This window comes from Triturus cristatus, chromosome 7, assembly GCF_964204655.1.
Source record: "Triturus cristatus chromosome 7, aTriCri1.1, whole genome shotgun sequence".
Classification (NCBI taxonomy): domain Eukaryota; kingdom Metazoa; phylum Chordata; class Amphibia; order Caudata; family Salamandridae; genus Triturus; species Triturus cristatus.
This window is the reverse complement of record NC_140590.1, coordinates 749064463-749079352: the sequence shown is the minus strand read 5'-3', so window position 1 is coordinate 749079352 and position 14890 is coordinate 749064463. Positions and strand designations below refer to the sequence as shown.

The window sequence follows — 14890 nt, the reverse complement described above, 5'->3', positions numbered from 1 at the left end:
TGTCAGGAACTACACGGGGATTGCACTCGAGAAACTCATGGATGCACAGAGCTCCATCAAGGATTACGGCAAATTGTTGACGGTAGATATGGGGAGACAGAACACCTGCCTAGCCTCGACCGTGCTCACGAATGTTTTGTGCTGATTAATGCGTTACTGAATTTGAGCTTCAACTCGGGCACCTGCTTTATTTATATCTGTAAGTGCTTCCTGTTGAGGTTTAGTGACAGGAGCATTGTGCCAGAATGAATCCTGCCCTGCATATTTCCGTTCCGCCGCGGATCGCGGAAGTTTCAACATTTTCGTGAAACGCGAAAATGCAGAAATTTCACAAGTTCCGCGAGCGGAACGGAATTTGTCGCCCACCCTTACTTTTGTCTTAAATGCTGCCTTCGGATTGGTTTGAGGCTTATTAGTCCCATCTCATTCATCATTTGTATCCTTTCAAGGCTATTGGCCCCTTTACTCCTGACACTATTTTCTTTTAGGTCTCGCCTAGCGCTACAGCGCGAATGCACTGTCATCGCTTTGCAAGACATACAGTATATACTGTACTGTGGAAGCTTTGTGGAAGCTCTGCCCACTCTCTGCCCATTGGCTTTGATCATAAATGCTGCCTTCCAATTGGTTTGAGGCTAGTTAGTCCCTCCTCATTCATCATTTGTATCCTTCCACAGCTATTGGCCCCTTTACTCCTAACACTATTTTCTGTCTCCTCACCCCTCCCTCACTCTGTGACTTCTCACCCCCCCCCCCCCCACTCCCGTTCGTGTTTTCTTGCCTGCTGGCACTTCCGTTTTCATCTTCATTACTGCCACCTTGAAATATGCGAGCTCAAGATGTGTGCTGTACAAAAACGTCTCGTGTTTAATGAACTAGATTTTAGTGTTACTCTAAATATAATAAGACTCTAGGCAACATTCAGGGTATACATGGCAACTGATGCCTCTTAGTTCACAAATGGCATTGTCGGGCGGGAGAAGCTGCAGTGTTTTAATTCATGCTTAAAACGAGCACTTTTAATAACTTCCTCTCAATTCAGTGCTATAATCTTGTGTACTGAGGTGACGCGCTAAAGAAATGCACTTTTTTGAATTCTGAAGAGACATTATCGCACATTTACATCATGTTTACTGTATGATTAACATGCCGATCATTTTCACGGCTCGCCCATTGGCTCGTATACGCTTGGCTCGTCTGGAAATCTGCCGGCAACTCCTGCATGCCCCAACCTCATCCCCCTCACCTATTCTTAGCAGAAGCTGCAGATTCTGAGCTGTGCCCTGCTGGTGCAGAGGAGCACGGCAGAGTCTATAGAAGCGCTGGGATCCCTAGCCTCTCCGGGCAGGCACCTAAGCCTTCCGGGTGCCTTCACTCTCAACATAAATGAACACATTTTGTTCTGTGCTTTAGTCGTCGCTCTGTGAGCACTGTCTGGTAGATGAAGCTCTGTGTTAATAAACACATTCAGAGAGGTGGTTGTGTACAAACAAACAATAGCCACAATTGCGGACGCTTTGAATATGTAGTTAAATACCTGCTCATCGAGTACCTCATTGACTGATCATTCCATGGCACTACCAAAATTACATTTGGACACATTTGCTCAACTGTAAAACACTCCCTTCTATGGGTCATTTCACAACTTGGGCTTTGGGGTTAGGTAACCTACTTTGGATGCTGTGTAAAAGAGTAAATACAAAAATTAATGCAATGAAACTAAGCAACCAGTATTGTCTAAAACACTGTGAAAACTGACACGCATTCTGGCAGTTTGTTTAGTTAATGTCGATTTTCTCATAGATGCGAGTAAAGTACTCTTAATACCTTAATGAAATCTGCACACTTTTAACTAATAGCACCAAGCGACCTTTGACAACTAGGCAATGAATACAGTTTCATGTACCCCCGAAGCCCCTCTGCCCCCCGCCCCCTAGGCAAACTTCATTGCCTCCCAGTGTTTGGGGGATAACCAAGACGCAGGAGAGTGAGTCAAATAGTCTAGAAAATGAAAGAGAAGCCGGGATTCGCATTCACATGCTCCGATCCCGATCGCGTTGGTTAGTCTGTGAGCACAACTTTTATTAATGAGTTTCGCATTAGTAAAGCACCACGGTGTGCATGTGTGGCAACACTTCACCCATGAGGTACGTGCCAAGCAATTGTTGACACAATCCACACTTTGCGTCTTTTTCGATATATTTATTACGAAGTGCAGGACCTTTCAAAGAGATTTTGCACACTACATACATTCACTCCAAAAATAAAACGTGTAGGTAAAAAACTTTTCCATTTACAATGTCAATAGCTCCAACTCACAAATGCGAGACCTATTTGCATTGCAAATGCTTGTTTTTAAAGTGACCTGTCAGCATTTGTACATAGTTTCAGTTTGTGCTCAATAAAACTCAAAAATAAATGGCATATCAAATAAATACATATATAGTAATAGCTCATTTTTCCTTTATATAGGCATGTTCGTTTGTTACCTTTTCAAACTGCAGGTCCCGTTTTCTCGGTACGTCCAGTGCTGGGAAGAGGTCGCCGATAAGCCCCATAAACACAAGCAGATCATCTGTCACTATTTTGGGGATATTAAAATCTCTCAAAGCTCTCATCAAGACTTGATCCTCTGCACGGCCAGGATCTCCTCTTTTCAAGGATCCCGCCACAACAAGCACTGATTTTATGGCTCGTAATCCCCAGTCATAATGGTCCTGTCATAGAAATAGAAGAGTTTGAATAATAACTTCTTTAAACACTTCAATACGCACAATTTTTTTAAAAAATAGACTTCATCGAATCACTCTTTCAAAGTAAACTTTTCTAATCTTCCTGGAAGTTTTCTTGCTGTAATCTTTAAGAATTGTAGCATTTTGAAAAAAAAAACTTACCTGCTTAGAAAGTAACTCTTTGCAAAGTGTATACAAAGTAATGAACTTCCGAGCAAGAAGTCTTGCATCAATAAATCCCTCAGCTACCAACATGATTTCGCAAATCAGCTCAAAGTCTGGGACCACCATTGCACAGGGTCTGAAGGAAATAATATCACAGAAATTAATATTAGAACATCATTAAATTAAAGCCTAAAAATACAGACCTTTCTCTACTTGTAACACATATGCATAAAGTACTAGAACTGAATTTGTCATATTTGGGAAACTCTGAAGAACTGAAAATAATCAGCACTGTTATATCCTGTATGCGCATGAAGCGACCTAGGTGACTTGATATGAGACTGAGATTCTCCATGGTCAGAGGGGGGCACCATGTGCACTTCCGCTGTCAAGTGTGACCTCCACCCATTCACCGGGTCTGTAGAGGAATGACAATGGGGACAGCAAGGTGATTATTGTAGCAGAACAGGCCTTTTTACACATGTCTTGCTATGGAGAGCGGCCTAACAACTTCTCTAATTTGGTCACCTAGTCGTTTCTAACGGGTCTTTCATTTAACCACGGAATACATGAATTTCACATATTTGTGAGTGTAAATGATGCATATGCAGTACATATGAAACATGTAGCTGTAGCTACATTATGTGTTCCGAATTGTCTTTGCTTCATCTCAGTGGTACCTAAGTAGAAGGGTTGGAGGAAGAATTCTGAAAGCAAATGTGTATTGCAGGGCTTGACCCAGAACATGCCAGAGATCCTTTTGTAGTGGGTCATACCGAGAAGTGTCAAGGAAAGCAGACACAGGGCCCCTTTGAAGCTAGGGTGTTTCTCCCTGCTCTTTCCTGATCCACTGTTCTTTGGAAGGGATATCCCCCACATGCTAAATGGTATTTAAGTGGGGTAACCTCCCTTAACTTCGGACCCTATTTATGGGGTTTACCTTGGTGGAGACTCCAAGCTCCACTTGACCATCATGCTCTTATTTCAGGTCGAAAACACTGCCTGGATCAGTTTGAATGGAGTAAGCAAAATGTCAGACCTGCTCAGACCAAGAATCCAAAATGACAGCTGTAATCTACTATTACCGCCTGCAACTTCAGTATATAGATGGAACATGAACTTCCAGCCATGGTATCAAGACCACTTTTTTGAATCCACAATTCCACACCGGTGGGATCAGGAAATTCTAATATCCAGGGTTAGGGTACGTTCCACCACATTCCCTTGTCAGAATTGGGGATCAGTCTGCCAGGAGGGGGCAGCCTGGACTTTGCATTGAGGGAGAGAGCTGAATGACTTCTAAGGGCATGGAAGTTTCCCGTCAACGAAGCAGATGCTTCTCTAAGGAAGAGGGGCCGCAAGATGTCACACAAAATGAATTACTGCTACCACTGCTTCGTTGGGTGTGACCTGCACCGCTGTGCCAACAGTGGTCCGAGGACGTAAGGTGTCTTCAGGTGTCACAGTATAGGCGTCAACAGAGATGCCTGAGAGTTATTGAGGACTCTTCTCAGTGTGATTTCATCTGCGGGGAAGGAGAGGTTTTCACATTGAGTGGTCCAATGTGGCTACAGGTACAAGGAAGAACCCATAATGCAGGGCCTCATGGACAGTGAGCACCAACACCACATCGCAAGCTCCTTTTCAGGTGCTGCTCATTTACAGATACACAAGGTAATGTGCACCGGGACAATGAGAAAAAATGCAAACTACCAGAGAGGGGGAAAGGTGAGAAGAAAGACGAAATGTAAATAGGGCTTTCCAAGGCTGGATTTGCCTTATACTCTATGACAAAGGATCCCTATGGTAACTTTCCCACCAGAACTTCTGTTTAAACATTTGGGAAAGTGTCAAGAATATTGCCGTCTGATGTTATGTATAGTATTACTTCAAGTGTAGAATATATTTTGTTTGCTTCTTTTTCTAAATGTCAAATAATTATTAATTGTTACTCAATGTTCTTTTGAGTAGAATCTTCTAACCCCATCCCACCTCCTTGAGGAGGCCATGCACTGCTATATTTCACTACTCTGAAAGTGAAAGCTAAACAGGTATAATTGGTATTCAGTTTTGGGTCCACTAGTAAAGTTAAACCCCAGATACTAGTGGCGAACAGCTCTGATTGGCAAAATCTGAGCCCAGTAAATCCGAAATGCCCAGAGACTCATCAAAACTTTATTTTCCCCGTAACCATTCTATAGGAGGATATAACCTACAGTGTGTGAGAGGGAGTAAAAGTTTTTCCATCCATAGTGTAGGAGAGTAGGGTCTGCTATCCTATGGTCACCCCAAATGTTTGCTTTTGCTTCACTGGTTTTATGACTTAGGTGCCAATTACGATCCGGTAAAAAATTTCCCCGTACGACTCGTATCCGGTCTTTTTACCGTACGAATCGTACAAGTGCCGTACAAACTGGCAATCACGACTCGCATGGTAAAAAGTCCATACGAATCGCATTGGGAATTATTCCCCACACGTTCTCGGTGAAGTCCGACCGTAGAATCACGATCCATCCCGTGCGTCCGATGTTACAACCGGATGGAAAAAACACCGTCCGCACCGAACTCCCATAGCAACCATGGAGACGTGCCCGCATACGCGCCGACCCCCCCCAGCCACCGTACGTACGCGCCAAACCCCCCCCAGCCCCCGTGAGTACGCGCCGAACCCCCGTGTATGTACACCCTTGTACGTTCGAGTCGAACCCCCCGTGTATGTACACCCATGTATGTTCGAGTCGAACCCCCCGTGTATGTACACCCGTGTATGTTCGAGTCGAACCCCCCGTGTATGTACACCCGTGTATGTTCGAGTCGAACCCCCCGTGTATGTACACCCGTGTACGTGTCGAACCCCCCCGTGTATGTACACCCGTGTACGTTCGAGTCGTACCCCCACCCGTGTATGTACGGTGCATACCCCCAGCGCTACGCGCTGGGGGTTCGCACCGTACATACACGGTGGGGGTTCGACTCGAACATACACGGGTGTACATACACGGGGGGTTCGACACGTACACGGGTGTACATACACGGGGGGGGGTTCGACACGTACACGGGTGTACATACATGGGGGGGTTCGACTCGAACATACACGGGTGTACATACACGGAGGGGTTCGACACGTACACGGGTGTACATACACGGGGGGGTTCGACACGTACACGGGTGCACATACACGGGGGGTTCGACTCGAACATACACGGGTGTACATACACGGGGGGGTTCGACACGTACACGGGTGTACATACACGGGGGGGTTCGACTCGAACATACACGGGTTGTACATATATGGGGGGTTCGACTCGAACATACACGGGTGTACATACACGGGGGGTTCGACACGTACACGGGTGTACATACACGGGGGGGTTCGACTCGAACATACACGGGTGTACATACACGGGGGGTTCGACACGTACACGGGTGTACATACACGGGGGGGTTCGACACGTACACGGGTGTACATACACGGGGGGTTCAACTCGAACATACACGGGTGTACATACACGGGGGGGTTCGACACGTACACGGGTGTACATACACGGGGGGGTTCGACTCGAACATACACGGGTGTACATACACGGGGGGGTTCGACTCGAACATACACGGGTGTACATACACGGGGGGTTCGACTCGAACGGACAAGGGTGTACATACACGGGGGGTTCGGCGCGTACTCACGGGGGCTGGGGGGGGTTCGGCGCATACGTACGGGGGCTGGGGGGGTTCGGCGCGTACGTACGGGGGCTGGGGGGGTTGGCGCGTACGTACAGGGGCTGGGGGGTTCGGCGCGTACGTACGGGGGCTGGGGGGGTCGGCGCGTACGTACGGGGGCTGGGGGGGGTCGGCGCGTACGTACGGGGGCTGGGGGGGGTCGGCGCGTACGTACGGGGGCTGGGGGTGGGTCGGCGCGTACGTACTGGGGCTAGGAGGGGGTCGGCGCGTACGTACGGGGGCTGGGGGGGGGTACGGTGCGTACCGGGCCACCTACTCTGGTCGATTCGCGCCGTACTTCGCTTTTCCGGCACTTTTTGGGTGCCGTGAAAATTTTGCCGTCCGGACTGCTGTCGGTTCGAATCGTAATTCCTGGGTCGTGAAACGCTGCCTGAAAGCGTCCCGACGTCACGTCGCAGCATTCCCGGATCACATTCGTATGTATATTTTCGTCGGTCGGTGTTTTTTACGATTCGTACGGAAATGGTGTTTCCGTGCGAATCGTAATTCCATGTTTGTAAAGTTTTACGACCGGGTACGAGTCGGACGGGGAAAACGCTCCGACCGACGGTTCGTACCCGGTTTTTACCGGATCGTGATCGGCACCTTAGTGTGGCTGTGGGCCTGCTAATCAGACCCACAGCCCTGCTTTTCTCTCCCTAAATTAATGCCAATGCACACTAGGTGCATTACCAACTGGAACTGGTTCACCTTATAGACCCTGTAACAGTGTACCCCAGGTACCCAGGGCATAGGTGTATCCAAGGCCTACCAGGGGCTGCAGCATGTATTCAGTTCAGTTCAGTTCATGAAGCTTTATTCCGTTCATAACATATGATGACCATAAAAGCGCACAGCAAAACACAGAAATACAAAGATACATACTAATAAAGAAACACATTTAAAAGATCATACTTTTCCTATAATAAATAGATTTACAAATAAAACTTGCAGTATAAAAACATATATCAGGGGAATTCATATTAAAAAGCAACCTCATTGCATCTTCCGTATTAAAAATACCATATTTTAAAAACATAGGTTTTAAAAAGGTAATCCTTACATTCAAGAACAGAGTGCAAATAAGCATAAAGTGCATACTTCTTTGTTTGGAGTGTCCATCGCACGGGCAAGGGCCAACAGGATATCTTTTTTGTTGGGGGAAGGCCACCAAGACATGTGCCATTCCTAACCTTAATCTGGTTAGGACAAATCTATGCGCTGGGCGGGTTACCATGATCAAGTACTGCTGAAAACCCTCATTTTCAGTATATTTATTATATAGTTGAACAGTAGTAGAGGGACCAGACTCAACTAAACGTTTTTGGGTTCTAGACACCAAAAAGGATTTTTTCATGTCGTGTTTGACTAGAACTCGTGGGGAATAAAAATCAAATAACAAGTTCAACCCAAAAATAGCCTGATAGCTCTCAACAACATACTTGAGCCATGGGATTTTCATACAGTTATCTAATTTAAGACAGTCCTTGATAACGAGTTGGTTGAACTCAGTCTCTTCCTTATGCCAGATTGCTTTGTAAAGCGACAAAGGCCTAAGTGAAACAAGGTCACTCAAATAGGCAGCCCCAACCTCTTTGTGAATTAACTCTGTTGAGGCAGAAGCAGGAAGACACATTAGTTTCTTGAGGAAGGTGTTTTCTTCCCTCTGAAGACAACCAACATTAGAGTAACCCCACAACCCTGCCCCATATAGGGCAAGGGAGACACTTTTTGCCTTGTATATCTCCATCATATCTCTTATTCGTCTATCCCCTATTTTTGCGGCAAATTTAAATATGCCATAGGAACTTTTGGCCATTTTAGTTCTTACACTTATTAAGTCCTGGGCCCAACTACCGTCGCCCGAGAAAGTGACACCCAAATAGCAGAAATGTCTTACTTGCTGCACTTTCACTCCTTCTATAAAAAAGGTGTGATTCTTGCTAGTCTTAGCCCCACAAATCATAATATGAGTTTTACTTTTATTTATCAATAGCTTCCTCTCCCCTATAAATTCGGAAAACCGATCCATCAGGCGCTGCAAACCTATAGGTGTCCGAGATAGGAGCACAGCATCATCCGCGTAAAGCAGAACTGGCACACTAATCCCGGCAACCTGAGGAGCATCAGCCTTAACTGTTTTCAGGATGGTTTCCACCCCATTAATAAATAAAATAAACTGCAAAGGGGCGAGGACACAGCCCTGTCTAATTCCTCGTTTCACACTAAAATTCGGGGTACACTCCCCATTGACCCCATATCGAACGCTTGCTTGCATCTTGTTATATAATCTAGCAAGGAAGAAAATAATTTCCTTGGGGGCGCCTAATTCTAACAAGACTGACCAGAGAAGCGGATGATTAACTAGGTCAAAAGCGCTACTTAAATCGGCAAAGCAAAGATACAGATTGCCACGCATAGCCTTGGTATACTTGCCGATTAAAAGTTCTAAGTTCAAGCACTGATCCAAAGTCCCACGACCCTTTCTAAAACCGTATTGGGAGTTGGCGAGAATCCCATTCTCCTCTGCCCACGCTTCCAATCTAAACAACAGCACCCTGCTCATAATCTTCACCGATGAGTCCAACAGGCTAATCGGTCGATAATTACAAGCTAAAGCCTTATCTCCGTTCTTGTAGATAGGGACAATAATTGAGTCTCCCCATGTGGGTGGAATCAAAGTGGTTACCGCTGCATTGAGGACCAAGGTAAGTATTGGTCCCCAAATCAGCGGTTCGGCCTTATAAACATCAATAGGGACTCCATCGGGCCCCTGAGCCTTTCCCCCCTAGCTAGCTTTGATACTACATTCCACCTCACCGAGGGAAATGTCTAGTGGAAGCATGGGCCAATGCCTTTGCTCATTGCTAATCGAGACACTATCTTGAAAAATAGATGAGAAATGGGACACCCAAGCCTCACTCCCCACATGAGATGATAATTGGGGGATTATATCATCGTGTAGGAAGGGTGAATTAATAGTAGACCAGAATAATCGGCTGTCCAAGGTTTCTGCCGCCTGTGTTAAATTATCCCAGGCTTCCTGCTGTAGTTCTTTTTTCCTTCTAGTAAGTGCCATTTTTGTAATCATATCGTAAAAGTGTGACTTGATTCTTATCCCTTGGGGTAAGGGCTAACGCTTTTTTAAGTTGGGAAAAAAGGGCTGTGCAAGCATGGTCAAACCAACCCTTACCCTTACCACTCATACCCGGCTTATTTCCCGTAAATATATTATTAATAATCATATTGATATTAATAAAATTAGTCACAACGGAGGTAGATGGACACCCTGGTGTTAAAATGGTATTAATATCTTCCAAATTTTTAGATATGATTATAGGCACTACTACTGCAGATTTTTCCCCTTTCCACCTAAGCCTAGTTCCATTTGCTCTATGCGGCTCAAAGTTAGCTATGATTCTTGGCGCTGTCTTGTCTCCACATTTCCATGACTCAATTCGCATGGTAATACAATTGTGGTCACTCAGGTTGGAGGCATCCTTTATCTTGATCGAACAATGGGGCACTAGACTAGATGAAACTAAAATATGGTCGATGCTAGAACTGGCGTTCCTCCCAGTAAATGTAGGAATAAAATGACCACTGGCCTCTACATCAGGCCTCACCAGCTCTAAATCATAAGTTGCCATTACACTATTAATAGCCTCCCCATAGGTATTATGTGGGAAATGAGGCGTATATTCGCCACTATTATTTTGTACCCCACAGGCCCTAGAGGAGGACAAACTGCATATTGTAGAGTTAAAATAACCTAACCAAATAAGAGTAAGAGTGCATTTTGCTTCTGCTACAAGCTTCATGAGGGCACTATCAAGCTCAGCTATTACTTTGTGCCGGGAATTGTTAAAAATATTGTTATAGAAATTTATTAAAAGCGCTTCTAAACCTTCTGGTAGTTGCACCCAGAGAATTTGGGAATGGGTACCAACTGTTAAATGTTTAACAACCATCAGCTTAAGGTCTACTGATATAAGAAAAAGCAGACCCCCCTTAGCTCTTCCATGTGTAGACTCAGTAGCATCTAAGCTATACCACATATAACCATCAAAGCAGGGTTTAGCAGTACACCAAGATTCTTGGAGACAAAGAATATCGTGTGATCTAATCAAGACCTCCCATCCCAGGTTGTTTTCCTTAGAGGCCCAACCGGCTATATTCCAGCTAGCAATAGAGATACCCCTGTGGGAGCAGTTATTAAGCTCATCTTGGGCAGTATTAGAGATGTCTCCATCACAGCATAGTTCGTTCACAGTCACACCCAAGCTTCTAGCTACATCATTAGTCAATTCCAAATTACCCCCAATGACATTTGCTACTACTGATCCACTCGTAATGGTTCCCGGGTTATCATTAATCTGGGAATCCTCATGAGCTAACTTTGACACATTAGATTGTTTAGACAGACCACTAGAAATAACGGTCGCCTGGGATCTGAATGTCTTCTGATGTCAGTCATTCTGATCTAAGGAGCTCAGGGATTGGTATCTATTCTGAACAGGGATTTCAAAAACTAACCCGTAATTGGGGGGAAATAATCTATTTCTATTGATGGTATGATTTGAAGGGGGGGCTCTATCCCTGTTAGTAGCATGGGGCGACTTACTAAGATGGTTGTAAAAATAACCCAAAGGTCGTACAGTTATGTCAGTCTCATTCTGTAATATAGAGGCTGCTCTTAACAAGACCGTCGCAACATGCTGAGGGTGTTGGAAATTAACAATAACGCAGTCCCCCCTACATGACTTTCTTGTATTTCCAATCCAGCTAACCCTTCTTGTAGTTATAATTTGATCAAAGAACTTAGCCGGGAACCCACAGTGGCTATTTAGCCAAAAAGTTTTTAATTTTTTAGTGAGTCCTGCGACTCTGAGGAGGTACTAGTCCGGCCAAGACCTAAGGAGGGGACACTGCATAGGACAACAACGTAAGGTGCACACTCAGGTGGAAGGTCTACGGATCGGTTGTTGTTAGGTGCAGCTTCCCTAACTGGTATAGCAGTTATTACAGGCTGCTGCACAGTACTGCTTGTATTACAAGCCTGTAATTCACTCCGGCTTGCCGGTGCAGGTGCTACTTGGACCTGCATCGCCCGGCCACCTGCTCGTGTACCTAGTGTAGCTACTTGCACAGAACAGGCGCTTATGTTAATCGGTTTAGGGGCAGAATCAGCTCTAGGACCATCCTTCACAGAAGGCCCAAGATGCTCCATCTTAATCGTAAGCCTGTCTAGGGCACTCCCCAATCTAGACACTTCGGCTGCAAGTTCGTCTATTTTAGTGGTTAATGGCTTAACAATCAGCTCAAGTTTGCCCTCAATAATACCAACTAGCAGATCGAATTGCTCGGTGTTAATAGTAACTGAATTGTCCTTAACCAGGGTCCCTTTTTCACAGACGGAGTTCTTGGGTGCAGGTTCAGCTTTTCTTCTGGTAGTATTTCCTCCCTGTTTAGTGGTTACTTTTCTGCATGCCCTCACTGAACGCGGGGCCAGCGGGCATTGCTGCGGAACAACCTCCGGTACTACTAATAGATCTTCAATCGGGGCACAGACAGCTGAGGCATCAGAGACTACTATGGGTAAAATTTCGGAATTACGGTAGGTGACCACAGACTCAACAGTCTCAGTTATGTCCTCTTCAGGAAGTCCCAGGGGCAGGGGCAGGTCAGGCAAATTATCTCGCCCTAAGGATTTTCTCCGGTCACTGTTTATCTTGCTTACAACTTTGACCAGATAGTTATCCATGATTGACTTTTGTTTGGTCATAGTGGCATTGGTAAATAATACAGCTACTGCAAAACAAACGGGCCATGGGTCGCAGGGCTGGTTAACAAATGTACTCCAATGCCCTAGACCTGGAGGCACACACAGCTCACAAGATCTATCACACAGTCACGAAACGCTTACTGGATTCTGGGAGCAGCAACCAAAGGGGGTTGGCCCGGCCCGGCCTCGAACGGCCCTCGGACGGCAACAGACGGCCCGCCCTTTGCCCGGCCTTAGCCCAGCGCCACCCGCGCGCGTCCCGCGACGCGGATGGAGCCTCTTCTGTTTAAGCACCTCCTGGCGCGAACCCAGCCGTAATTGGCCGCTGTGCAGCCTGGGAGCTGTAGTCTCCCCCTGTCGTGGCCGCGCTGTGGAGTGGAGCGGCGTCAGGAAGGACAGGGGAGGCTCACAGCATCGGGGGCCCAGGAGCGGAAAGAACACGGAGCAACAAGCAGCAGGACCGCAGGTGGGGACACCAACCGCAAAACACCAGGCAGCATGTATTATGCCACCCCTGGCCTGGCCTCACTATTTGACACAACTGGCTGATCACTCAGCTGGGGTAAGTTGGTGTAATCACCTCTTACTTAGATATAGTATATCTATATCTAACATATATGGACACATGGTAACCTATCAGTCACTCCTATGGCAGGCCTTAACAATCCTGGAGGCAGAGTGCTTGGTTTCATGTGAGATGGTGCTCTGGCATGAGCTGAGCCTGTCTGCAGCTTTCGGAACAACGTCCTTTAGCTGTTTCCATGATATTGCCATACCATATACTCTTAAGTGCATTATGAACCTCGCGGTCAAATGCCAACTCTGGTTTGGCATTATCAAAACATGTCGAGTAAGGTGTCAATACGATTTGTAATACTACCCCCTCGCCAATTCTGGCGACGGGGGTAGCATTCCACCCTTCTAGAGGGACACGACATGTACCTAACCTGAAACCCGGGTAAAGTTAGACAGAGCCTCAGCATCACAAAATGGATGCTACCACCACAGACACAAGTCTGCCCTCCTGCTGCTGGGAGTCCTTCCAGCTTGGAAGGTTTGGACAAAGGGTTTCCTGTCAGGGGAGGTGCTTGCACCACCCCAGACAGGATTTTGTGTAGTGGGTTAGGGAGGGCTGAATAGATTGAGACATGCCTGGGGCACACAAGGTATCCCCGTGCATATGCCAGTTCAAACTGGAGCTGGGGCTCTCCAGCCCCGACCCTGGCGCGAAACTGAACAAAGGAGAGGGGGTGTAACCACCCCCCTTCCTGGTCCCACCCAGAGGAGGGACCTAGCAGGTAATCCAGCCCCTAGATTTGGAATAAGAGTAGGAGCTGTGTCCCAGGACTTTAGATCATCCTGAAACTCGACTTGAAGAAGAAGAATCACTGGACTTCGACATTCTGCTGCACAGAAGACTGAATAGAATCTCCCTTGTGGTCAAGGAGTGACCACCCTGTGAACACAGGCACCATCCAGCAACTCAACGACTGCTTTGCCGCCGCCTCCCGCCAGAGACCGAGCCCAGAGCCCGACAAGACCCAGACTCCCAGACATCTCAGAGCCTGATCCACAGTCCCTGCAAAGAAGAGACCCGTGGAGGCACCGAGAGACGTGGGACCGGCCATCTTGAAACGTCCACGACAAGCTGACTGCGCAGCACCCGAGGCATCCTCATCGTTGTGCATAGGGCCCTGAGAAGCCCCAACACCGAGCAGCATTTGCACCAAAGACCAGCCCTCCAGCATCCACGAGATCTGCGTGGGGCCCTTTTGCTTTTTGCCACTCGACGCGTCATCCCGGTTACTGGCCCGTTGGCTACTGGCCATCTTGGTGACAAAATCTACAAACAACACTGCTGGTCTGGTTGCTCCAGACTGGCCCTTGTTCCTGTGAAAAGGAGCAGCCCCTCTGACCTTGCTGGTTAGAGCCCCAAGCTTTCATCGACTCCTGCGTGGCTTGCATTAGCCAAGGCCTGTTTGCTCCAATCGAGAAGCCGACACCGCCATCAGCTAGAGCCTTTGTGGGACAGCTTGTGAGTGACTCCTGGACGTCGTTGACATCTTCACTTCCACGTGGTTGCAGAGACAAGCTTCACTTTTTCACCTGTTGGCACCCGACATCGCCTGGTTCCACGCCGGTCCCTGGCTAGTGACTTTGAACAGTGTCCCCTCTGCTTTCAGGTCTTCTACTCTTCAGATCCACCCTTGGATCCACCGGAACTCTTCTCGCCTGGCCGCCTGCAGCATCTTCATCTTCAGGCTCCATAGACCTGCACGACGAAACCCGACGCACTTTGACACCTATGCACCCGCTTCCTGTGGGTGAGGTAACGCTGGCACTCCGGTGCTCCTGTGTAGAGAAACATCTCTAGTGTCTAGGTTTCCAGTTGTTAGGTTCTGGTCCATCCGGAAGACTCCCTTTGCTTTAACTTTGTGACTTTTACGCACCCATTGAATCCAATAGGTGCACGCGTATAACTTTCAACACT

At 47.1% G+C, this 14890-nt stretch overlaps 1 protein-coding gene across 2 annotated transcripts in view; it reads right to left on the bottom strand.

Annotated features, from left to right (window-relative positions):
• Window positions 1-14890, bottom strand: part of DNAH17 (dynein axonemal heavy chain 17) — a 14992541-nt gene that overhangs the window by 8539933 nt on the left and 6437718 nt on the right. For both annotated transcript variants that reach the window (XM_085617470.1, XM_085617471.1), the window contains 2 exons: window positions 2895-3033; window positions 2490-2717 (listed from right to left, as the gene is read on the bottom strand). In XM_085617470.1, coding sequence (XP_085473596.1) covers window positions 2490-2717; window positions 2895-3033 — 367 coding nt within the window. The remainder of the gene's footprint in view (window positions 1-2489; window positions 2718-2894; window positions 3034-14890) is intronic.